The 26,852-nt window shown below is 37.4% G+C and overlaps 1 protein-coding gene across 4 annotated transcripts in view; it reads right to left on the bottom strand.

The window, feature by feature from the left end:
* NELL1 (neural EGFL like 1) overlaps window positions 1–26,852 on the bottom strand; it is a 296,982-nt gene that overhangs the window by 68,079 nt on the left and 202,051 nt on the right. For all 4 annotated transcript variants that reach the window (XM_040559538.1, XM_040559541.1, XM_040559537.1 and 1 more), the window contains exon 15: window positions 7,786–7,881. In XM_040559538.1, the coding sequence (XP_040415472.1) occupies window positions 7,786–7,881 (96 nt within the window). The remainder of the gene's footprint in view (window positions 1–7,785; window positions 7,882–26,852) is intronic.

The following is a 26,852-nucleotide window of genomic DNA, read 5'->3' as shown; positions in this document are numbered from 1 at the left end:
AAAGAGAGGCCCTAACAATTTCTACCTGTTTAGCTAGACTAGCCCACATTCCTCAGAGCACACTCTTCTCTCAGCTAGGAAAGAAAGGCATGTCCTTTTAGCCTGTGAACACTGTTTTCCGCCTCATGCTCTGCATCTTCCAGCAATGTTACTGAGACCAGCCACACAGGCAACCTTCTTTTTGTGTAGGTACATCAACCTGAGGAAATGCACCATCTCCTTTTGACATGCATCACTTCAGCTCTGGAAGACAAGTTCTTCTTCACAAAGGTGTGCCACTGTGTGACGATGCCCAAGTAGTATAAGGAGCATTGTCTTTTCTGAGAGGCTCACTAAGGCGCAGTATGTGCAGCACCCCCAGCCCTGGGGGAACACAAGAACTCTCTTTCTACTTGGAAGTTACTCCAAGCCAGACAACAGTGGCTGTCTTCACTGGTCACCACATGTGACTAGTGAGATGGGAATGGGGGCGCACAAGGGGCTCACTGGACATGTTCAGGGGAATGATGCTCACACCCATGTTCCAACTAGTACAGCGCATGTGAGCATTCGTTTGAATGGTGCTCTCATGCTCCTGCATTTTCTTCAACTTCATAGCGTTTATGCAGCCTTGTTCTGTGAAGGGCCATTTGAAAGTTCAGCTCTATTGTGGCTGAGGATGTTTCTCATGTAAGACTTGACTGAATCAACTGAACTCTGATGCACTAAAGAACTATTTTTGCTTTAATGGTTTAAGCTATGGTTTTTAGTCCCCATCACACCAGAAAGTCAAGTTTTCATATAATTTCAATCAGTTCCCTCCATACTGCTAAAAGGCTCACTCATCTCTAATTTCAAGACAATTTCTAATAGCTATCTAAGAAGACTGAAAACAGGTTACCATCCAATGCTTTGGCAAGGTATATGAATCTAAAGAAGATCTAGGTGAACCATCACTTTATTCCTAAGTTTCCCACTCTTTTCCTTCCCTTCCAAAGTACTTTGTCATTTTATTTTTAGATTTTTCACTGCCTGCTTTTCAGTAGGACAGACACAATGAAGGAGTTAAATATATTACTCCATTACAAAAGGAATATGCAAAGCCACTGACTTCCTAGAGATGCATCCATTCATTTCTTTAAATATGCCACTTATTTTCATTTCACTGCTAAGGTACTACAGAAGAATAATATATAGTAGCTATTTTTGTAAGCTCTATAATAAGTTCTACAGTTGATCTTCACAAGATGCTAATCCAAGAACATCTTGAACGGGAATTGGGATACAAAGATGGCCAGCCAAGACACCATCTAAAGGTATTTTTGTAAACGTATAAGGCAAGAGAACAAAAATTTTAAAATCTGGGCTTGGATCTTCTTTGCAGTATAAAGTTTGATCAACAGAAATTACCTCTTCAATACATTGTTCTGTATCAATCCAAATGCAAATTAGATGTCAACTATCTAAACCTTGCCTTTCTCTTCTCTGAATAAAACTGCATCCTTAAGTGATACCTGACATGTACAGTTGGCATATAGACACTGGCTGGGGGAGGAAAGTAGAATTTGAGTGGAGAAATTCGAATTGTGGGAACCTAGAATAGTGTGCATTATCCCAACCAGGATATGCAAAATTATACAACCCTATTTTTAAGTACAAGTTTTGGGGACCTAAGAGAATAGAAAACAATTTTCTCTGACTTAAAGAAAATAAAAAGTAAAAAATAAAAAACAAAACTCCCTCTCACCAAGTCAGAAGACTATGAAAGAGATTTTATGACCACAAGTCATACAAGTAATAAAACATTAGAATATTAGAATCATTTGTTAGTTGGAATGTCAAGATATCATCTCAGCTAACAGTAGAGATTAATATAGCAGATATTCCTTTCATTAAAATCAAGGAAAAGTATATATGCTCAGACACCTGAATATTACAAATACAGCAACATAAAAATATCCCTTATAAATAAATAAATGCAGTCACTGCTTAATGTTTCTCCTGGCTTTTAAACTTCAATTTTTGCAGTACACGAGGCATTGTAAGCACTACAAGAAACAAGTCCAATCTCCCCAGCCATGAGAATAAGTGCTGTTCCTGGCCTGGGAGATTTCACTTTTCTTTGGCTTGGCAGTGTGAGAAAGAACTCCCCCCCCCCCCCATTGAGAGTTATTTGTTGATTTGCAGACAGATGTCCCCTTGATCCTTAGAGACTGTCTTAATCAGATTTTTTTAGTAGATATTCTTTCATCTACTCCCTGATATCTTTACAAATGACAACTTTGTTTCTTCTATCATATTAAGATATCACCTCTTGCCATTTTGCAATAAGCACCACTGGGGCAAATGCTGTAAACAGCTTGGCAGCAAATGGAGGAGGGTAACCTCAGCCACCTGGAGCATCTGCCTTCTCTGGATCTGTCACACTCTCAGGAGTGTTGTATCAGCCACAATCACCATTTTCTGTAATAAGTTAAGCATCGCTCACTTCAGCCCTCCTATATCGCACTGTACAGGCTTTACCTCACCTTGAAATGAGAGGCTTTAGAAAGAATCTAATGCAAAGCCTTGTGCCTACAGCTGCACAGCTGGTTTGTTTCCCAAAATAAACCTTGCTTCATATTTTACAAAACATCTTTAGACAGAGAAAGTAGGGAGTTTTGACATTTAGCTTACTGTACTCACTGAAAATCTCTTTCTCAGTTTTGCTTTGGGTTTTGTTTGTTTATTTTTTTTTAAACCAGGTTCCTCAACTGAAATGTCTTTGATAGCTACACACCTAAAGATTGATCCAGCTCAGGAGAATCAAAGAAGTAGCACATGGAAAGACAGTTCTCACATTTCTTTCTATTTCCAGGGTCCAAAGGAATAGACTATATGGATTTTTACCCAAAGGACTGCAGAAGACAAGAAATTCCAAAAGAAGCAATTTAAGGGATGAGTCAACAAAGCAGTACACAGCGTCTAGACAACAACTCCAGATACTGCACACTAATATGAAACAAACAAACTAAAGGCCTCCTCATTTTCCTGACAGTTACATGACATATCCAACTTCAAGATATAAGCATTTCAACATTCCATTGTGCACCTGTGAAAACCACACTGCACTGAAGAATCCTTACGTAACTAATACAGCACTGCAAGCGTTGATTTTTTGTCATTCACAAGTATGATCACTGGGATTCAGAGCACATTTCTCAGCCATGGTACATACCGAAAAATTACCTCTCCCCGCAACGTCAGATGATCTTTTGCACACACAGTCCAAAACCACACACAAAAATATAACCTCAGTAATTATCACCTCCTGATGCTTCTCTGCCATGTCTTCGCCTTACTTCTGACTGTTTACAGTCAGCAGGCAATTCTTTGATACCATTCACCCATTTGATAAGGAAAAAAAAAGTTTACCTTCACTTTAGAAAGATTAGACAAAACTACAACAAAAACATTTACCTCTCTGAGCTCTAGTCAATACACAGTCCTTCTAATCTACCAGAATCATATTCCTCATGCAGTATATACCAGCTCAGACAATAGCTTTCATAAGCCAGGGGAACAAAGATTTGGTGCAATTTTGGACATGTTGCTCGAGCAGTGCAAAAGCCCTCCTGCAGCTTTGGGGGGGAAAAAAAAAAAAAAAAAAAAAAAAAAACTTTGTTCAACTTGCCTCTAGCTAGGAACCTGCTTCTTCAAACCTTTTTGCTCTTTCCTTCTTATTGCCTGAAGTTATAATTCATGCAGGAGGTACTGTAAAGAGGTGGCTTATATTTGAGTAACAACTGGATTGTGCCTAGGAACCAGCTGGAGTCTGGGGTATCTAGCCCAGGATGACAGTCTGCTTTCCCATGGCTACTCTCCTCCCGTGTTTCTGTGCTGGAAACCTACTCTCAACTTGCTGTGTAATGCCAGGATCTAACTTCCTTAACTGAAATGTCTGTAACCACTGGACACCATCACAGAGCTGTATTGAAGATGGTGGGTATTTCTTAGGCCCATACACAGAACTCCTTCATGTGCATGTAGGTGTTCGAGGGGTACCTGCAACATATTGCAGTTTCAATCATTTGTTTACTCCCATCTTTTGATGTTCTACATTGTTATGCCTAACTCATTCTCAGTGCTTCATCAGTGGGAGTAATGACTAGCATTCCACAAATACAGAATAACAGCAGAGCCTGTCTACAAAACCAACGTTACAACTCCACTGACCTGTGGCTCACCCACTGAGACAGAAAAGCAGCTCAATGAATGATGGGATTTTCTTTATTTTAAAATACTGCTAAAACATGAGACGGAGAAAACATTCCTGGATTAAAAACTAGGGCATTTGACTCCATGCTGCCAACTGCTCTCAGAGCACTGTGTTTGCACTCCTCTCTGCACAGCAAAATGTCTCTTGGAAGCATTTAACAGGGATCCCTGCCAAGAATGCACCTGGGCTTAAGCCAACAGAATCACATACACTTAAGGATGCACATCTCCAGCTCAGAAGCCAGGTGTATATATGCTGGAACCATACAGCAATGTAAGCAAAAATTCTAACACAAAAACTTCCTAGCATAGGCATCACAACTATGTTAGTTATCACAAATGGTAATGATCACACAGATCATTTATTTCAGCCGTGGCCAGCTAAACAAAACAGACAAATAAAAAACTTAACCAGAAAATAGAATCAGTCGCTAAACAGAAAATGACAAAAAGTCTGTAAAAAGCATCAAGCTCACAGTTATAGAAAAAGCATTTATAAAGAAGGGATTGAAAGAGATACTTGACAGTATCTCTGGATAACAATCTGCAGTTCACATTGCATGCAAAAAGAAAAGGCAGCCCCACAACAGTGTTATGCGAATTCTGCATTTCAGGTAAAACAACTGGTAATAGCTAATTCTTCTTAGCAGCACGCTGAATTATGTATTTATACATACACCTTAAATATGTATTTTAATTTCACCTTTTCGACTGAGTAAATTACCACTATATATCCCAGTCTTCTCAAATATCTCTGATTTTTTAATTAACCTAATATCATTTCAACCAGACAGTCAGAACAAATGAGTAACATATGATTTATATTCAGAAGGAAACGCACCTGCTTTTCAATGACCTTTCTAATTTATGGTTTGTTTTACCCTTTCCATGACGTTAAAGCCAATTTGGGTCACACTGTTTTTAGCTAGCAAGGAGTCCTTTCAGCTCACAAATAATGTATAAAGGATTGCTGTGCTGTTGGTTTGAAGGACATCTTTAAATGCAGCTTGGTGAATAGAATACATTACCCAAACACATCACTTAACTTCAGATATGCATCATCCCACCATGAGTTTCCATCAGACAAGATTTTACCAGGAATGTTTGATTTAAAGTCATGTCCCACCATTTCACAGCCTTCAAACTATGTCATGATTCAGGGAGTGCTACCATATGTTAAACACAACTGTTAATTTCTAACATTACATACAACAGAAAAAAAACAAATAAAGAAACAAATGTTTTCTGAATACCTTAGACGTCCTCCAATAAAACTGCAGCAAAATGAAGTGAGACTATGAAGGAAGTCTTCTCTGACCTCACATTCCTGACACTATTGCATCTTCCAGGAACAAGTAGGTAAGCAAAAGGGTCTGCTTCAAAGATGGTTCATCACCTTTCTACTCTCAATACACAGTTTTTTGTAGCTTTTCCAGGACACGTACCTTCAGATGGCTGAAGCTGTTATCAGCGACCTGACATTCACTTAGCTACTGAAATACATATACAACATAACGTATATCAGCTAAAGCTTTCAAACACACTGTCTAATACAACTAAAATATGACTTCTCATATTCAAAGGAAATTCAAATTTCTCAATGTTACCATCATTAGCTTGAGTGGTAGACTATCGACAAATCCTACACATCTCCAAAGAACAAAAAAATCTTCCTTCTGGTTCCAGTCATATAGATTTTATACACAGAAGCTAGCTCCTTCTGACATATACCTCTAAATTTACTAATATACCTACCGAGTGTCCCATGTCTGCCATGTTTCCTTTACTTGGTGCGCTGACTCACACTTTAGATCAAAAAAAATACAAAACCGTGAAAAACATAGCCTTCAATTGTGGTTATGTCATCCGTTTATCAATCTTAAACCATTGCTTCATCAATTTAAAGACTCTGTATTCTAGTTACGGGAATCCCTTTACAGCAATAAGAAGAAAGATGCTTTAAAGTTTCATGTGTGAAAGACAGGCGGTTGAGCTGAAAGCTGGCCTAAAGCCACCAGCTCCCTGAGTCAGCAGGGAACCTTGGGCAAAGCAGGTGCTGGTTTTGTAGAACCATATTTACACATCCATACAACACATCCCAGGTATCCTGAATCACTCTGAATGTACTTGTACCCTCTGAATTACAGACATTTTGGAAAGGAATGTACAAACTATACATGAAAGAGGCTAACTAGCAGGATTAGAGTGGGGCTCTAAGGCAGGTTTTTCTTGTATTACCTCCCTACATATATTGTCTGCACTTTTTGCTGAATGTCAGGAGGCTTGGGAGCTTAGTTCTGTTCAAAACAAATAACCCAAAGGCTATAGGCAGCAAAATGCAGTACTCAAATTAATTCAAGATGATATGAAAAAATTCATGTCCTAGTTCATTCCCAAATCATTAGAAACAATGCTGACAACTAGAAACTATAGGATTTTATTATACAGTGATTTAAGCACATCCATAAAAAGCTTTAGGAGTTTTCAGAAGCTACTCAAAGCACATTTGTTGACAATTGGGTTTAAATTACTTTCTATTATAGCAGAACAGACACGTATTATACAGACACCGTTATACACTAATTATTGGACAGTCTCTGGATAACAAGTGGTTCCAGTGATTTAACGTGCCCTTTAATGGTTATTTCTTTTTTTTCTTCCATAAAAAAAAAACAGCTTGTCAATTATAATCTCACCCATACTAGCATCATCCAACTTGTGTTAACCATTCTCTTTATTTCCACCAGTAAAGTATAAAGGTTTACTAACGAACTTGCTAAACAGAAAACTATCACTGGGTTATTTAAATGAAATTCAATTGCAATAAATACAGACCAAAAGAAAATATAAAATCTGCTTTTTAGAGAACCTAATCAAAGTACTATATGGAATCCTATAATATTCCATCCTTCTAACTTAAGGTAGACAAGGAACCAGATCTCTGTGAGAAAAACAGAAAGGTGGACCAATGGAAGAGGCTGCCAGGAGCAGATCTTGAAATGGAAAAGATTTGAGATAAGGCTGAAAGGAATCAAAGAATCACCAGTAAGATACATTTCAACAACTTATGGTCCTATGGAAATCAATGTCCTCAGTGACTTGGAAACAAAGCAAATCTTAAAAATCCAACAGCTTGAATTAAGTAGAATTATTTAACAAGAATTCCAGTGAAAAGCAAGCATCCAAATTCGGGTCCAATGTGTCAAATAGATTCAGAAAAAACAAAAGGTGACCTTGAGCTTGCATCACAGAAGATAGGTGGAGTAAATATTTTTCATTTACCTTCCTCTGTAATTAATTAAAAGTGTCCACTGGAAGCAAAATCAGACACATCCCCAGTCATTTAAAAATGTCCATGTTTAATGTAAGACTATCTTTCAGTTAGGAAAAGGCAGTTATGGAACAGCCAAAACACGTATCTTCACTGCAGAGAAAATTTCAGGAAGATTGAATTGAAAAGATTACAATTTAAAGCAAGTATTTCTTAATGCAGCATATCGTATTTCTTATTACGAAAGAAGAAGAAGCTGTTTCAGCAAAAAGTTTTACCTTTCTCACAATGACTTCCTGTGAATCCAGAAGGGCAGACACATTTGTTAGGGGCTACACAAGTTCCACCATATCTGCATCCCTCTTCACAGAATGCTGAAAAATCAAAAGAACATGTGATACTACTTAATTTTTTTCAGCCTATTACACATTTGCAAGCTACTAAGAAAAGCTTCCTAATTCTAAGCAATTAACAGAATTCAGCATATTAAAATTCAATCCACCTGCAAACACAAAGAGAAGTTACTCACTTAAATGATATGAGGAAAAATTTCAGATTACACCATAGGCAAACTACCTCACCAATAAAAGATTAATAACCATCTGGAAGAAGAAGAGAGGGAAAAATACAGCATGCAATTTTAATGGGGCTGATCTTTCAATTATACCCAATTTGAATATTACAATTACAATGCTCTGGTGATCCACAGATAACAGGCTGGTCAGATGGTATTAACTACTTGTTTCTCACTTCTGCCAAATAATACACTTCATTGAAAGGTCTGTAAACGTAGCCTTTTTCATTTTTAAAAAAATTATTTGTAAGTGTAAATCACATTTTGTGGAATCAAAAAATTAATTAAGGGGAGGCTTATGACTGAAAACAGAGAAGGGGTCAACCACAAAACAGCACCTCTATCGAAGTGTGGTTCTTGACAAAAATGCACAAGTACTTCAGAAGTGCACTTGTCAGATATCTAAGTGTCAAAACAAATGATAGATCTCAGCTTTTCTAGCAAGCAGTGTGGTGTTCCTCTCACACATGTAAGTTTAGCAGAAAGTCCGCTAACTGTGCAAGAAGTATGCTTGAAATTTAATGCTATTTTTTCTTCCCTTTTGTCACATGTGTACAAAGAGAGGAACTAGGGTAAGAAAGGAAACTGCAAGCATCAGGGCACGATCAATTTTGCACTGTTAATGCCAGTAAAAACTTTGCTGAGGCTAAGCTCAGGACCTGTACCCACAAACACTCTCCCAACCCTCTCCTAGGTATGTATTGAACTTCACAAGTTACTCAGTGGGCTTAACTGCACTTATGAGGGAAGTTACAATTAATATTTAAACAGCAGCTCTCTGCATCTAAGCTAATAACAGAATTGCAAAGTGTTTTCTGCAAACTAAAATCACAGATGGAGTGTTGGCAAAGAGATGTTACAAATGCTATGAAAAAGCTTAAAGTGCTAGATAACAGAAGAAATGTTTTAGATTTATTTTTCAACGCACTAAAAAGAAAAATAAAGAGAGGAAAGTACTGAGGATTAGGAAGAATCTTTTGTAACTGTTAACCACTTAGAGGCAAAAGAACACATCATTATACCTTGACTGAACTCATAGACCGCTATGCTCTAGTATAATTTGTAGCATGTCATACTGTTTTATGGAGAATAACACGGGGAGAGGAATGCTGAAGTGTTTTAGAGAAGATGGTAGTAAGAGAACATAAGCTCTCCTACGACTGGTGCAAGGCAGTGGTGGGAGAAAGTACTGTTCTTGCCCAGTAACACTTCCTGCTCATTGATGTGGGCACTCCATGTGAGAATCTTCTGAAATATGTCTATTTTGAAACCGCTCAAAAGAGAAATATGGTTTAAGAAAAACATTGTCATTTTTTCATATAAATATTTGTAGAAAAGTATAATTTTGCACACAGTTGAAAGTAACTAGTATGAAATACAGCTGAAAAATTATGAAAAACACGATAAAATTTAAAAGGTGCCTTCTGTAGCTCTTGAAAAAACGCTCACTTCTGGTCTCGGCATTCTCAGAGGATGTGCAAGTTAAATTCTTCACCTACATTTTTTCTGGTTTGAAAACAAGAGGCAGCAGAGACTATCCTGAATTAGTAATAAATTTCTGGATGACTACAAAAGAATTAGAAATTGTGGCAGAGCAGATATAAAGGGAAAATATATATATATATAAATATATATAAATATATATATATATATATAAAATCAGCTTCACTGACAAAAAGGAATAGTTTCTCCATAACATATGCCACATTGAATTGGGAAAAAACTACAGTGTTCTTAAAATAAAAAGAAGTAAGATGAGGGGGAAAAAAAAGTTTAGGTCATTAGAGCTGGAGGGAGACACATTTACTGATGGGGAGGGGTAAGAGGGCTTCACTAAGAGCACTCACAGACTTTGCCACCATAACCGATACTGCAAATTTACTAATGTGAAATGTTTGCTTCTTACAATAAATCCTATTCATAGGCATGCATAGTAAGCTGGTGTTTTCTTCTGTTCTCTTTCAAGATAAATAAGATAAAAAGGTTTACAAGGTGGTATTGGCTATTTAAGAGATTTTCTCATTAGTCTAAAAACTATGTTGTCTGCAGCAGCCAGGTCTCAACATCCACAGGCACAGGTAGCTATGGCGTTCACATCTGGGAGAGAAAGACTGCAACGCCATAGGTCAAAGCTCTCTCTGTCCTTCTATTCCTTCCTGCATATCCGTATGCAAACACACCTCTTGTACATGTATCCAAATGTGCTAGCATTTGTTAAGCATTTTGAAATTCACCTCTCCTTAATATGTCACACAATAACAGTAGCAATGTAGAAAAGAAAAACAAACAAACAAACAAACTAGGGATCACTGTATTACAAGTTCCTGTGAGAAGGGACTCTGCTGCCCAAGTGCACAAGGAATCACTGAGTCACTAGCCTGTCACATGGATGTAAGAGGGAGGATGGAGTTGGCAAAGAAGCTGGGCAATGGCTGTTGAAGAAAAGAACTGAATGCTGTTTTTCAATTTTTGCAGAAGCTGAAAAGGCCTCTGCAATCCAGACCAGCTGTTCTGAATGGTTTCTCTTGGTTCCTCAGGCTTTGGTGGATTTTGGGGAGGACATTATTTCTTACATTTTTATGCAAGAAAATAAAATGCCAATGAAAACAACCACAATTATCCCAAACAGCTTTCCTAAAAACTCTCTAATTCCTGTACTGTAGGTTTGCAGGAAGTGGGAATGTCAAAAACACAAATCTCCAAACATCGTTACAAAATCAAAATGTTTGTCTAAGGCCACTTTCCTTAATTGCCAGGAAAAGAGCCCACAGTATTATAAGGCAGCACTGATAGCACAACTCCAAATTTTAAGAATGCTCAAAGCCTCTCATGATAGGAACCCAGTTTCAAACTTCACTCATTTGAACTATTTTCTCTAATAGGTTTCTGCTGCTAGCTGAAACCTTTAAGAACATTTTTATCAAAAATCACTCTTTTCCAACAAAGATATTTTTTCTTTATCCTCTCAATAGGAGAGATTAATTAAGGAAAATCTTTACAACACTTCTGTACCTATGTCTTATTGATAGACAAGAGGACCCAACAGGGAGCAGCTCAGTGACTGGATAGTAAATCAACTGGAGTGCCCAGGCTCTCATAAAACTACCTGCTTTAGTGCTTATGCTTTGTCATACATCTTATGGGCTGTGGGGTCTAAGAGTTGCACTGTGGTTTAGACCCTTCAAAATCAAAACTCTGTTATGGGGGGGAAGGCCCCAACAATACCACAAAACTACCAGTTATAAACTTCAACTGCAGGCTCCCTCCTACTTAGAGCAAGTTAACAAAGAAAGATAAATCATGGTTGGATCATACTTTTTTTAATGTATTGCCATAAATAGATCCGATCTCAAAGTATTTGCAGGCTTCTTCCTCCAAAGTAAAAGCCTTTTTCATATAAAGACCTTTCATAAATAGACATAATTTCTCTGCAGAGTTTTATTTTTGAAGTATTTCCTCCTCAATGATGGATCAGCAGAGTATGTAATCAGCCAAAATGAGCAATCTGCTGGATTCGCCATTTTTGTGATATGTTGTAGGGACAGGGAAGTCTTACTGCGCAGCTCCATAAGGAGCAGCAGGAATACGCCCACAGACTTGGTATCATGCTCCTGCACACCCTCAAGTTGAATACCCACTGTCAGCATATTTACAGGATACAGTCTGTTTTACTTTGTCCAGTTAAATTCAATTATCTCCTCCCCAAGTTAGAGCATTATGGACATCCTCAGGAACAAAAAGAAGCATTTAGCAGTGCTAGAGCCTCTTTTCATGAAAGGTGTGGAATTTGGCTGTCGTTCTTGTAAGTTCTTTTTGTTTCTTTCCTGGATCTAGGCACTAATGCATAAGAGAGTCAGTACGAAAGCCAGGCTGCTATAGTTTCAAATATGCAGTACTGTCTTACTATCGTCTTTATGCAGTACTACATAAAAAATAAATAAACCATACCATAGCTTGCATAAAAGGAAACACAGCAATACCAAAAACACAACAAGAACAACAACAAAAACTCTTGTGCCATATATCACAATGAAGAGAAGCTATCAATTAAAGAAAGAAAACAGTGTTATTCAAATATAAATTTTTTGTTCAAATATAAATTCATGTAAATTAGGCATTTCTATGAATCAAAACCATACCTATTACTGCATTAAGTTCAGTTTATCAGAGATTAACCAGTTTCTTTCCATAGTCAAGGTATACTGTAAATTGTCAGGACACTTGCAGTGTGGGGTAACTGTTAGCCTACTTTGTAGCAGCAATTGCAATGTAGCTCAAGGTCAGACTGTGCCCTCTAGGAAGCATACAAGACACCAGTTTCTATAGCGTAGTAGCACTTCTTTGCATTTTGACCCCTACATACTGGGTGCTCACATTCATGCAAAACTATCTGGTACCTTGCCTCACAGGCGCATGTCAACTTCACTGTGTAAGCACCTACAGCGAAGAGAGGAAAACGTTCTTCATGGTCAAATAGAAGCAGGTATAATGCCAGTGCTGCCCGATAAGTAAACCTACAGCAGTTTTCTAGAAGACTTCAGTTCAATGGGACTTCAGCCTGACACCTTCCACCTTCACTTCAAAGATTGTGCATTGGTACAGAGAGTTACAGGAGTGGGGGGGGAGGGGGGGGAGAAGGAAAAAAAAAAAGCATCAGCAAATACATCCTTTTCAGGTACCCACTGCAGGCTTTTGCTCAGCGCTGTGTTCCCTACCCAAAATATAGACCACAGCTCCTTCTGGTCACTGCCTCAGCAAGCACTAATCCTCTCTTGACGTTATCATTGCTCTCCTTGTACATCAGGAGGTGTCTGGGGACTGCTATGCTGTGCAGTATAAAAGAGAAAGGCATAGTGGCTTCTCTTCTACTTTTGAAATATTTCTTTTACTGATTTATCTTCAACAGGGTGGTCAGTAAAATGACCATGAAGTCCAGGGATATTTGTCTAAATTCAAAGATTATATGCACGTCAAGTGAAAAAAAACGATATTCAGGAAAGGTGAGAAAGGGGTCAGGCATGGACTGCCCAGGTAAACAAAAACGTACTGGCTTTGGAAAAGAGATGGGCTAGCTGAACCACACAAGCAATTTGATAATCAATTGATGGAAAGACCACAATTTCATTAGCTGATTGAATTTACTCAGCCAAGTACACACAAGGTCGTAGTTGATAACAATCCAACTATGTAAGCCAAGTACCAGAATAATCAGATGATGCCAGTTGCCAAGGTAGATTTAGAGGACAGCTGAGAAAGGAAGGAAAAAGCACACAAACAAAATAAGGGAACAGGAGAGGTTCTGCTCTTTTTCCCTGTACTCAAGTGTGACACTATCATTTATAAAAGTACAAAACTTTTGGTTCAGTGAACTGCAACCGTTCAATGAAGGGCATGACTTATTTAACACAAAGTCTGCCAAATGCCACTGGAGTCCTTTTACAGCTGGCTGGAGTCAGAGAAGGACATATTTGGTGGGAACAAACTTTGGGCAAAAGAACCTCCTGGAAAATTTTCATCCAACATGTTGGAGAAGAAAGGGGAGCATAGGTCAGTATGGCAATCAGCATGTGAATACATCTGAGACTGGAAGATAACTCCTTAGCTGAGCAGTTCATCACATTTGTGAGTGACTCCCAACCCAATTTGCACTTTAGATTTTATACATGGTATGTATGAGGGCTAGTTCACTCCTGGAACAAGCTGTAAGTCGTAGGCCTTCTAATAGCTGATTGTAAAATTACTATTCCTGATTTATATTTATAGAGATTGCACATACAAGAGGTATACATAAATGTAATTAGCATAATGCCCACCTACTGTAGTCTAATCCTGGCAGTACAAAACTATTACTTACAGCTAAGTATGAACAAAGATCAGCGACCTTGGAATTAGGGTTTGGAGAAGTGTTTTTTTCAAAGCACTCAGAAAAGCATGAAGTTCTTTCAAATTTGTGAGGCAACACACACTAACAGTCCAGGGAAAACGCCAACACAGAAAAGTACCCCGACAGATTGTAAGTAATAATGAACGTATCATGAAGAAATGATGGCTAAATATTGGTTTTAGGCATACACACATCTACTGTGTGTGTGCACGTGTATGACTTTGTGTGTGCATATATTTCCATCTGATGTAGTATTTATCAAAATGGTGAACTAATGTTGTAGACACTGGCATTAGGCTATTTAGGCTGCTTAAGCAGTCAGTCTTTTCAAGAACCCGGTACTTTGTCACACAGCACTTCAAAAATTAAGACTGAAGTCAATTTGGAAGCCTGAGCATATCTCTCAGAAAACACTGAACTCTTAGAAGCAGGCCCTTTCTTTGCTGTTACATGATGTTAAATTCTCTTGCTGTTTAGTGTTTTGCTTGACTGACACGTCATCAAGTTGTGGCCATTTGTACTGAAGAAGCAGGCCATTCATCTGGATGCTTTGCAGGGTGGGATCAAGTGCAGTTTGGCTGGAAATGCTGGTTCTTGGTGGTTGTTTTTTTTTTGTTTGTTTGTTTGCTTCTCTGTGGTTGGTTGGTAGCGTTTTGTTTTTCTGAAGAATGAAACATCAACTCCTTAAAATTAGTACAATGAATCACAGTAATAAACACTAATTTTTCTTTTGTATTACTCCAATAACAGGACTTACTTTTGAATGCACAAGTTATCCAACATGATTAATAAAATTTTCACCTAAAATATTTTCTAACGAACAAGATGGATGTTATTAAATTAATTCAGAAAAGATATCAAGCAAACAGATATGTCCATTCTACCTATTGGTGAAATACATATATGAAATACTTATTGATATCAAGTTTATTTTATGGCTCTGAGGACAGCTTTGTGACAATTTTCTAAAATGTATATAAGATCAATAGAAACAGTAAAAGACAAAAGTAATATAATAAAATTTGTCCTGTGTTATATTATACTTTTGAAACCATCTCTCACACCCTCAGATGATTCTGTGCAAAGTAAATGTTGTTGCCACTTTACTACCCTGCTTCCTCAAGGCTAGACTCCTCAACATTTTTAGTGCACCATTTTAAGTCAACTGAATCTGTCTGTCTAGTAACCTAATACTAAGTACGAAAAAATAGGGTGGAAAACTTCTTCCAGAAACCAACTAAACATCTTTCAAAATTCAGGTCAACAGTTAAAAATGTAAAACCGAACTGAAATTTGCTTTGAAAAATGACACGTGACATACCATATTACTGGAGTTTTTCTTTGAAGCACATAAAAAAGTGCAGTAATTAGAGCAAGATACTCCTCTTCAGCAACACCTAACTGGGAAAACTAAGGACAATAAATTATCACAACGCGGAACAGTTCTTTTTTTCCCAACATACAGCAGAAAAAGAAAGAGAAGATGCGAACCTTCTGACCTGCTTCCACTGTGGCTGTGATAATATGGCTCATTTTCTTTGGAAATCAGTTATGCTTAATCAATCTCAAATTAAAGATAAAAAAGCATGTTCCAGAAGCACAACAGAAGCATTTTCCCTTGCCTAATCTGATATGTTATAACAGCCTTAAGGAGATTTTGATTCAAATCCCACTGAACTCATCGAAAAAAAAAAATGGATACAATAAGCAAATAGGGTCGGTTAGGCCCTAGTGCAGTACGTGTAATATTCAAACAATGTAAAAGTAGTTTTCTATCTGTGTATGTTATGCAGTTCATTGGATATTAGCCTTCCATTCCAGATACTTTCAGCACTGGATTCTACCCACATGTAACAGGTATACCGACTAAACTCATTCGTCGTGCATTCCCTAGTACAACTGACTGGGGCCTTAACCAATAAAACATAGATCTATTTACTGTAAGAAACAGTGTGAATGACAGTCTATATAACTTAAATGAAAAGCTACTAGCAACCTCAAGTAACTGTGTTATTAAAAAGACTGGAATGTTGAATAGTTGTACAAAACATTCCTAACATCAATAAAACATCATTTTAGGATATCTGTCTGTATGAGGATTGCTGTGTTTTGAAATTGTAAAGAAGCTTTAGAACGAGCATTTTTACTTGTGACTGAAAGTGAGCTTGTTGTTCTACTATGTTAGATTCAGAAGTATTATTTTGAAGGCTGCTGGAACCTTACTACAAGCATAACAATTGAAACTGAAAACAAATACTTGGTTTGATAGCTGAATGCTATCAATAATCCCTTGTTTTACTACTGCACATTCTGTGCAGCAATCTGATAGTGACAATACTGAAAGGAAGAGGAAAATATGATATAAAACAACATTGGTTTTTCTGGTGAATCAAAGATATGCAAAGACATCTTATAAAGAGATTAAGAGATGTTAAGCAGTAACTTGAAACAAGCACATTTAAATTTAGGCATTATCTCTCATTGTCCTAACATTATACTTCTGGTTATCTGAAAGTAATGTTTTCAGCGCTATCTCTGAAAACAATTTTTAATGGGCTTTTGCACCATCTTTTAAATCTCACTCATTTTGCCAAGCAACTCCACCCACAATAAAATACCTTTTTTCAAAGGATGATTGTGTTCTGTTGAACAACACAGGAAAGATGGGACTTGTCAGTTCCAGAGATCAGAGTCCTCTGATTACAGGAAGGACTCACTCTGCCTGTTTTCTTTCAGTTTGAAGCATTCAGAGTTCAGCCACAATACCCATCCAGTTTTTACTCTTTATCAAGAAAGATGCCACGTTAGATATAGATGGTTTGCCACTAAGGAGAGGAAGTTAATCTCCATTTACAAAATCTAGCTTACCTTGCAGTATCTAACAGATAAAGGTCTATATTAACTAAAAAGACTGCCAAACTGGCAACCCAGAGATGAAAAGCTCCGTATCCCATTAGCAATACTCTAGGGCTTTCTATCTCATTCATATGAAGTTTATATTAGGGAAAGCAAGAACGATAAATAAAACAATGAAGAAGGAAAAAAAAAAAAAAAAAAACACAAAGATTCAAATACACTGCTAAAATATACCACAGTAAATAATTAAATCTCTTAGGTATGGTAACTTTTGCACTCTTTTGCACTTCTTCTGACCTTTGCATTTGTTGGATTAAAATGAGAATGCAAATAACTATTAATAGGATGGAATTAATGTCAGTGCTAATCTGCATTTTAAATCAGGAAGTTTTTCAGTACCTAAAATATCACCACAAAAGCTGAGTTTTCTCAAAAACAATGTAGATTTTTAGCAATTATTTTAATTTTCTCAGTGGCCAAAGACCTGTTCATGCTACCATCTCAGTTTACCTTGAGTAGTCTTACCAGGTAAGTTTTATCCTGAGATGCAAGGCTTATCCAAAAGAAAAGAGAATAAACTTAGGTATCTGAGAGAGCCACCAGATTCTTTAACAGTGAAAAAAGAAACACTAAAAACTTGTCTGAAAAATCACTGAAAACCCTGGTATTGTTCTCACAGTTATACAGAAATTCCAGTATAAAGGCAGCTCAAGCTGGTGTGACAGCAGGTGTGATATGCATCACCATCAGGCTTATAGTCATCATAATACATTGCTTCTACATAATTCCTTTCATCTCAAGCTTTTACACATTATAAACAATTAAGCTTTACAACCCCCCAGTGAGGTAGATGCATCAAGAACCTGGACCTGCTAGGCACTTTTTTTAGGAAAGAGTTAAGTACAGAAATATAATTTAATAAAGTACACATTTAACAAGTAAAAGCAGAACAGCAAATATAATCTGTGTGCGTAAGATTTTTGGCTGAGCCAAGAGCATTGTAGAAACCCAAGGGTTTCTACACACTCTGGTAGTGTCAATTAGTAAAACTAAATCAATTTACACGGTGACTTAGAATTTACTCCCTACATTCTTAGGCAACAAGACTCTGAGGAGTACATTTCTGTGACAATTTATAAGAGCACACTGTTGACTTGTGTTCTTACATATACACATAATCACACAAACATTTTGGTTAATTTCTAGGAAGTATGCACAATGCTGACTTCAGTTTCTGCCACCTGCTTCCTCTGTCCAATATTTTTCTAGAGAGACCTCACTGAGTACTAAAAAGTAGAGGAATTATAAAAGGACATGAAGATAAAATACAAATCCTCGGTTGGTTCTTACAGAAAAATGTCACTGTGGGCACAAGCCTAACTTCAATGTCTCTGTATCAACTGCCCTGTATTTTGCTGTATGGACCCCATCACAATTTTGCGGGCTTCAGGAAAAATCCAATAATGAAAAAATCTGTAACTGGACTGGATGTGCTTTAAAGGTGATAGAATTTTTCAAAGGTGCACAGAAGTTCAAGCTTGGTGTGTCTGGCTGAAATTTTCTTCCCCGATGTACGCAAAACATTCCACATAGTGTGTGTTTGCCTCACAACCTGTCAAGAGTGCTTCAGTAGTGCCACAGAGCATATGCTGTATAGATATTTTTAGTACATTGGATTAATTTAGAATGATAAGGTTCAACATAAATGTGAAATATCTTTCTTGTGCTATAACCTGCTAACAGTACACACTATATTTTTAATGTTAAAAAAAAAAAAAAAAAAAAGCAGCATAAATGGCAGCTGTAATCTTCCTATCAAGCAGTATGTGTTCCCAATGGAATATCTTTTCAAAACAGATTTCCAGTGCCACCTTCTTATACCATTTCACAATATTTAGTTTACAAAAACTGACTAAAAGAATACTTGCTATATTGCTTGGCAATGCAACATTTAATTTTATGGTGCATAGAATGCATTTTCTCTTAACAGATGTATCAGTTCCTCAGTATCGTGACTAAACTGCCACATACCCATTAAGTGCTGTGTGGGGAACAAGCAAGGCTATGGCTTTTATTTTTGTTGTAGCACACCCATCTACTGCTCATAACATCATGCCTCCCTGAATAACAACAAACAGCTTAGCCTGCTCTCAGCAGGCTTGATCTTAAGCACACTATATATGTATATTCTTCATACATTTGGTGGTTACGCACAAAAAATTTTCCCAGCTACACAACCTAAAGCACATAAAAATTACAAGAGTAAGGGGAGTGTTTTGTAAATAAGAAATTACTGACAAACATAAACTTTAATATTCAAAACTCTTCCACAATATGAAATTCGGTCTTCAGCTTGGGAGGGGTTAGCCTCTTTCGTGAGTTAGACATTTCATCTATTCATGTCCTGACAAGAAATTAAATTTTATTCTACATTGGAAAGCCTTAGAGAGAAAATAATGTAATTGTAATATTCCTTGACTAAATTCAGAGAAAATCATGCATGTGTTTCACACCTCTCAGAGATGAATGGCTTTGGGGACTCTCCAAAAGCCGCATAGCAGCCATACAACTGTGCAGCCTATTGCAGACATCATACCAACAATCAGGCGTAAGAAGTCATTCAAGAGAAGAGAAACTAGCACGTTGGACAACCTAGAAGTTCTTCTTTATATAAGTTGTGATGTGAAAGAAGGTAAGGCTTGTTAGCTTTTCCAGCTGCCTCCTATGCCTGACTTCTATAAAAGATAGTTTTGAAAACAGTTACTCATTCTGCACGTGCATGTTTTCATTCTCAATATCCCTCACACTACGGGTTTCAGCAATCTGATACCAGCAACTCTGGCAAATAATGAGCTCCCAGATTTACAAAATGCAATCTGAACCCCCTCACTTCATGCCCTTCAATGCAGCTTACTGGAGTCTATATAGGCTTCACCAAAATCTTTGTTCTAAAAACATTTTCAGAAAACGTTTTCAATCTACAAGTATCATCTTAAAAGAACAAGTAAATGAGCTCCACAAAGCATGTGTTCTTTGAAGCAAGTCACAGATAGGAGGAGTGACTCCTGTCAGAATTAACTGGTTTAATATACGGTGGTTCAAGCACCAGCAGACAGATAGAGAGGAAATACAAGTAGATGAAAATTTAAAAATAAAAAAAAAGTTAGATTTATGTACTGATGCAAAGGCACCTTCAAACATTTCAACATCATTGGGAGCAATCAGAACCTGGACAAGAAAGGAAACTACTTTCAAGTCGAGTTTGTTTTATATATCCAGTACAAACAAGGCTAAAGGAGAAGGTACCATGCAGAGCAAGGGTGCAACATTTTGGTTCTTACTTCCATATTAAAATGCCATTCATCACAGATGGAAATTGAGCAGTAGAATGCCATGATTCATGAAATCATAATAAACATAATACACTATAGTATATTCTCTAGTATAGTATCTAGTCTTCAAGTATCTCACTGGAAATCAGTGTATCCTAAGCATAATTCTAAATGACAGTCAGCTTAACACCAAAGCATATTGCTCAAGCCAAGAATGAGCTATATATGCATAGCATGGAGACAGATACCAGACACTACCATTTTGTTTATTTTGAAGACATTCGTGTTTACAATTATACATGTGCTAAGCTCAAAACACACCTAATAATGCCAGGTAGAAAAAGTAATCAAAGAACAAGCAATGAGAGTATTTAATACTCTATTGCCTCACTAATACCAGCTCTAGAATAGTTAAGAAACCTCTCGAAATTGCCTCATCTTCATTCAAATAAAAATAAAATAAAACAAAAATGAAATCTTGAACTTAGAATTTTCTCATGCATCCGGCTGAGAACAGAAGCCATTTCTGTTTAAAGACACTTTTTGAGTCAAATAAGGTTTGATCTTTTAAAAAAGGTATGGTTCCCCCAAGGAGCAATCAACTGGTCCTCTCTAACATACACTGACAAGACAAGTCAAATCATGGGGAAAAGTAGCTCTCTGAAGAGCTTTGTGAAACTTTATGCATGCTATTTTTATGCCATTACTTGTTTGTTTTCAGAAATTCTCCGTACAGTTACTAGGTTTGTTCTACTCTACAAATAGTATTGCATACCAGAAGAAAATAAATCTCTCCTAGTGTATATAACCAGTCATTAATAGCAAATGACAATTACTGCAGATGGACAGAGTCAGAATAACGGTGTCCTGCTATTACATAAACAGAAAGCTTTAAATAAAAATATACACTAAACAGAAAGCAAGCTTCTAGTAAACCTGAGCATCATTCTTGTGTGCATTGCAGCTGACGTGCTGATGTGCCATTACAAAGCCAGAGTTCTGGTGTTTGTACAGACACCAAAGAGGCTTAAGGAAAGTAATGGACAGCAGACCTGAACCTTTAGAGAGAGAAATGTACTGCATAGGAGTGCACAGCCTGACAGGTGTGTGGTTTCTCTCTTCTGAATGACAACCTAGAGTCTGAAGCCATCTGTTTATCCACAGAATAGTTGGTGTCGGCAGCAACGCAAGATTTCTTAGACTGCCATGCCCATAAGTCTACTACTGCAGACTATTGCATCTATCTAAAATGAACCTTTTAAACTGTGGTCTATGTGGCATGTCAGCCAGCACAGTAATTCTCAAGCTCTAGGGGGTTGGCAGAACATCAAAAACTATCGGGTAAGATAAAGATAGTGCATCTCTTTCAGTGGAGTATCATATAAAAATAATACTGTCTTTTTGCAACTTATATTAGAAAGCTCTGCTTCTTCAGGATCCACAACCACATTTATTTAATTGACCAGCACCAGGGCATTGAAATACACATTTAAGATATTAAGAAGTGGAACACTGATACTTAGGAGAACACGGATTCCTGCCATTTCCAAAAGAAGCATAACGGAATAAAATATTTCTACATCAGTTAGACACTCAAGAGGATTCAGTCTAGGTCGTTCACCTATTGCTTTATGTTTTGTTACTGTTGAATAAATCAACAAATCCAGAAACATAATACAATTTTTACAGTGACTTGTATCTGTCTATCTGTATTATGCCACTGAGAAGGTACTTCAGTGAAATGGGAATGTTTCCCAGAGCTGCATATGAAATTTGGTGAAGCAAATGAGATTATAAGACTTGCCATGTGCAAACTTGTAAGCAATCTGCGTCAAACTAAAAATGTTTTGGTGAACCAGAAGCAAGGCAAATAAACAAGGTACCCCATGGGAATGATAAATGCTCAAAAGACCCACGCAGAATGTGATGTTATTCACTCATGCAAAAGAACCATGCCATAACTCAATATAACAACCCCCAAAATCATTTTGCAGCAAAGACAAAGAGAGGTAGTTTCTCCAAGTTGAGTCATCTTAACCACAGTCTCTAGCAGAAAAACATCACATATTGTTCCGTGATACTTCAGTGTTTTATAACATATATGTCACCAATACAACTGTAGCAAGCATTGCTTTACACTAATAACTACAATTCAATGCTGCCAATGCTCAAGCAGAGGGCAGGGACAGTTGGTATTAGGACCTGAAGCTACAGTATATATACCCTTCAAAAAGTGTAATAAAACTGACGACTTCCATTTGCTTTTTATAGCTGGCTCTTTTCTAAAACAAAATGAAACATGAAAATTTGGAAATTCTTTGACCCCCTTTTTATGACATCTGGTAGCTCACAGAGATCAAATGACACTGAAATCTAACACATCAGCGTTTTGGTTGAGCACCAAGTAAGATCATACAGCTTAAGTTTGGAGAAGTTCCCTTCCCTCTTGTTGCAATCCCTGAGTTTTTTAATGTCCAAGAAAAAAAAATGTATAAAGATGTTTACTGATGAAAGGAAAGCTGAATGCCTTGTCAACTGGTTTCTAACGGCACTGCAATCACATCAGGAAGCCTTTCTAAACCTTTGCCATTTGATAGCAGGTGTTTTTTTCACCTCCCTGGACATTCCGTGACTCTACCTCTATTACAATGAACTTGTTTGTATACCTGTTAAGTAGTTCTTTATGAGAATATGCCTAATGGAGAAAAAAAAAAATCTGAATACAAGATTTTGCTAGCAGAACAGGTTTGAGAAGTCACTGGAACGAATATATATATATATATCTCCATCCACTGGACGGTTACCCAACATGAAATTTTTATTTCCACTTGGCCAGGCTCTGAGATACGCCATTTGTGCTAATCAGAGTCCTTGGAGGAACTCCAGATTCTTTAACACACTGAAAATCCATCCTGTTGTTTCTCTTGTTTTAAATAGGCAGAGGCAACTAGTACATTATCATCAAGTGCACTAATTGATCCAAATGCAGTGTAAACTAAATTAATGGGGCTGGAAATGCTGGAAAAATTAAACACAGCATTCTTAATAAAGCTGAAAATAGCTTAATAAAACTGAAAATAGGATCCAAGCATCCTAAGGCATGTTTATTTCTGTTTAAATAGATGTCTTCCTGTAGACTGTTATCAGCTCAGCAGGAGTCCTACAAGAGCGGCATTTTTCTCATTCCGTGCATTTTAAGTTAGGTTTCTGTGAAGTTCAGCCTGTCTGTAAAAGCTGTTGCCACTCCATATAAGAACTATAACTGTGGCAAAGTACTGCTAATATCCTGAGAGCAAGCAAGTTGCAACACTGAGCTGCAAATTCAATCTAAACCTTTATCTCAAAAAATGGAAGTTTACTGATCCATCTTCCAGATAGCAAGTCACTGCACACAAAAGGAAGAGTGTATCTAAGGTAACAAGATGGAGTCAATCCTCATTAGAAAGATTTTCCTTTATAAAAGGCTTGTGGAAGTCTTTGGCTGGCAGCACGGCATTGATTCCACCTTTTTTTCTCTGTTTCTGAAAAGGGCCCATCAGCATTGGCAGGTGTCACAGTGGATGGGGCTGAATAGAGCACTTCTTGGTAAACACACTCTAAATTAGATGTGAGAGGACAAAGCATCCCAGACCCAAGAATGAAATGGCCAAGGGGCCTCTTTGAGTAGCATTTCAAATACAATCTTCTTGAGCTATTTCTAAAGAGAAGAAATGCCAGCTGGGCTTAAAGAGGAGTGAGAATCTCCAGCAGAAAACTCTGCTCTTGCTCAAACTGTGCAAGAGAAGGGACAGATGCATTGCATTTCTCCTTTCCAAAAGTTTCAGGAAGCACCGCAAAGCAGAAAGGAGCAGAGGAAGGAGAAAGCAGATGAAACAAAAGAAGCTGGGAAGTGTGAAAGTGTGGAAGAAGTGTGAAATTGTCAAACTACATTGAGAGGAAAAAAAAAAAGAAAAAAATAGAAAGAGAGAGTACCCCTACATGCCTTAAATCTGATTGGCAATCACCAGAAAAATAGAATACTTTTGGCCACACAGAAATTCAGTCCACATCTTTTAATAGTTTATTTTATTAAAATCAGAGGTAGGTGCTTGCTAGCTTCGAAAGCCAGAACAATCATAGAGAACAATTAACCTGCAACACCTAAAACTGTGCTGAAAAGAAAAAACACTTATCTTCAGAAAAGACAAGAAGGACAAAGTCACTACCTCATTATATATGTGACGTGCATAAGAATAAAACACGTCTGAAAGAGAAGTTTCATAAATACTACGAGTAAAGGGTGACCAGAACAGATATAAAACTATGGTCCTGTTTTTAATTCTAATTCTCAGCCCTACACAAAATGAAAATATTTCAACCGTAAAATTAAGGGTAAAAATATTGTTCCACTACTTCTAGCATTTACAAATTGATCATGGTTACAGCTCTTCAAGATATTTTGTAGCAAAGTTGTTACACATACGTGTACTTCATAAACTGTCAGCGCAGATGCCACTACTAGTAACTGAAAAACAGTCTGTAGGTCTGGTGAGAATAACAAATATCAGCTACAGTGACTGAAACTCCAGTGACTTCTCTCCCACGTAAGCATCCGAGTTGGCAGCTCAGTCTAAGCTCATAATGCTTTTGAGTCCAGAAGGCTATTGCATGCTGTTGTCTTCCACATTTATGTCACTGGCACATCCCCAGCACAGATACAGTACTGTTTAGTTACAGCTTGGCCTTTTGCACATTTAATGATGGCCACAGATGTAACGGGTGGCAATTCAAGTGGTGCAGTCCTGCAATAAAGCTAACATCATATATTTCTAATATGCATCATAGCTTTTCCCCAAAGCCTACTGCAGCTTTGATAAGTAGATGTATCACTGATGGACAAAATTTAACCTTTAAGTTAAATTTCAAGTGAGATATAAAGAATAAGATATTCAAGTTGAAAAGAGGACGGCTAAATATTATCTATAGTAATCTACAGTATACCTTATTCTCTCCTAAAAGTTAGAAAAAAATCACCAGCCATATAGAAGAATCTTCAGAAGCGAGAAAATAATGTTTGCACAGAAACATGCTTGTTAAGGACTTTTAAGACCATGTTCAAGACTAGCTTTGCCTGCCTACAAGAGCATGTAACACATACCTGCTTTGCCTGCCTACAAGAGCATGTAACACATACCTATCAGTAACCAAGAGGTCACCGTGAACAGGGAATCTATAGGTAAGCCTGTGGATAGGTAGAGGGGACGCAGAGCACAATACCTGTTGTATACCTGGTCAGAGGTTGTTGTCTCACTGTTAAAATACATAAACATCAGAATTAAACTGAGGGATTAAACAGAAGAGCAAATTCTCTTAGCGCTAGATAATGTGAAATGACCTCTAATATACTGAAACAACGAAAACAACAAAAAAGCCTTACAGCAAGATGAATTTCAGTGAAGCTGAAACAAGAGACTCAGTCAAAGTAAAACAGAGTACAAAGTAGTATAGCCAGGCTAGTACAGATCTAGGTTGGTATTCTGATATAGCCTTTTAAAAATAGCAAATTAGTCACAAATGACTGCTCAGCCCAGTTCTAAGCATTCTGTCCTACCAGTACCCAGAGCCTCTTCTACTACTTCCATTCAGGACCTTGCTTTCATAGGGAAGTCTTTCAAAGAGAGAACTACCCATATTTAAACAAGATTTCCTCTCCTTCAGGACACAGCTGCTGTCTGAACCAGTCCATCACTCACTGTCAGGAGAACTAAAAGTATGGCTGCAGCAGTGATTCCAAACCTGGAAGACATCGGAGCTGGGTAGAGGCTGAAAGGGACATCCCTGGGACATTCATTAACGGAAAGTTTCAATAGATTTAGAGCACATCTTGCTGGTATTCACATCGATGTTACCAGATACTGTGAAAACAAGGGAAGCAACTGGGAAGCAGCCAGCACATTGATGAAATGCTTCAGTTTCTCTCCAAGACCAAACTATCCAGTAATGCTACTGGATTTGATCTCTCCAGAAGAAGCTTTTCAGTCTTGGTACTGACCAAGACGATAAACAAGCATATTTAAAAGGAGCTTCAAAAATGCAATAATGACTTAGGTTTTGGTTTTCTTTTGTGAGGTTCCTACTCATCTGTACTCTGAAGTCTTTTAGGCATGTATGTTTTCTTTCTGAAAAAAGTACAGGAAAAAAAGGAAGTACACAGGTTTCAGAACTAGTCAGATGGACATAAAGCTTCTACTTGCTGCCGTGGAATCTAAGTTGAACAAAGAAGAATATAATCACGAAGCCTCTAATATTTTTGCATGATGCCCTTATTGAGCAGGTGTCTGAAGAACCTGTAGATTTCAGTTCTCTGATTTGCCTATGCTTATATCTTTTGAGGAAACAACAGCTGGAAATAGAAGTAGCTAATAGAGTATAGGCATTCCCCATGATTTGCTGTCCCCTGTATGTGATTCTTCACACAAAGGTAAACTACTAAAGGTAACCTACTCTCTTGCTCATTTGCTATTACAAGGACAGTCATGAACATTTTGATCAGGAGCAAAAATAATAAGATATCATTGTGATACACTCACGAGAAAGTACTCCGCTGGATTTCTGAGAATTTCTGTGCTTCTAACAGTGGGATTTTTAAATTCTGATAAAGAAGTTTAAAACACATAGGCAAGAAACTGCAACTTAGCTTTCATACATCATGTTTTGCTG

The sequence above is a fragment of the Cygnus olor genome, chromosome 5, assembly GCF_009769625.2.
Source record: "Cygnus olor isolate bCygOlo1 chromosome 5, bCygOlo1.pri.v2, whole genome shotgun sequence".
Lineage (NCBI taxonomy): Eukaryota > Metazoa > Chordata > Aves > Anseriformes > Anatidae > Cygnus > Cygnus olor.
The sequence above is the reverse complement of the archived record's forward strand: the minus strand, read 5'-3'. Positions and strand labels throughout refer to the sequence as shown.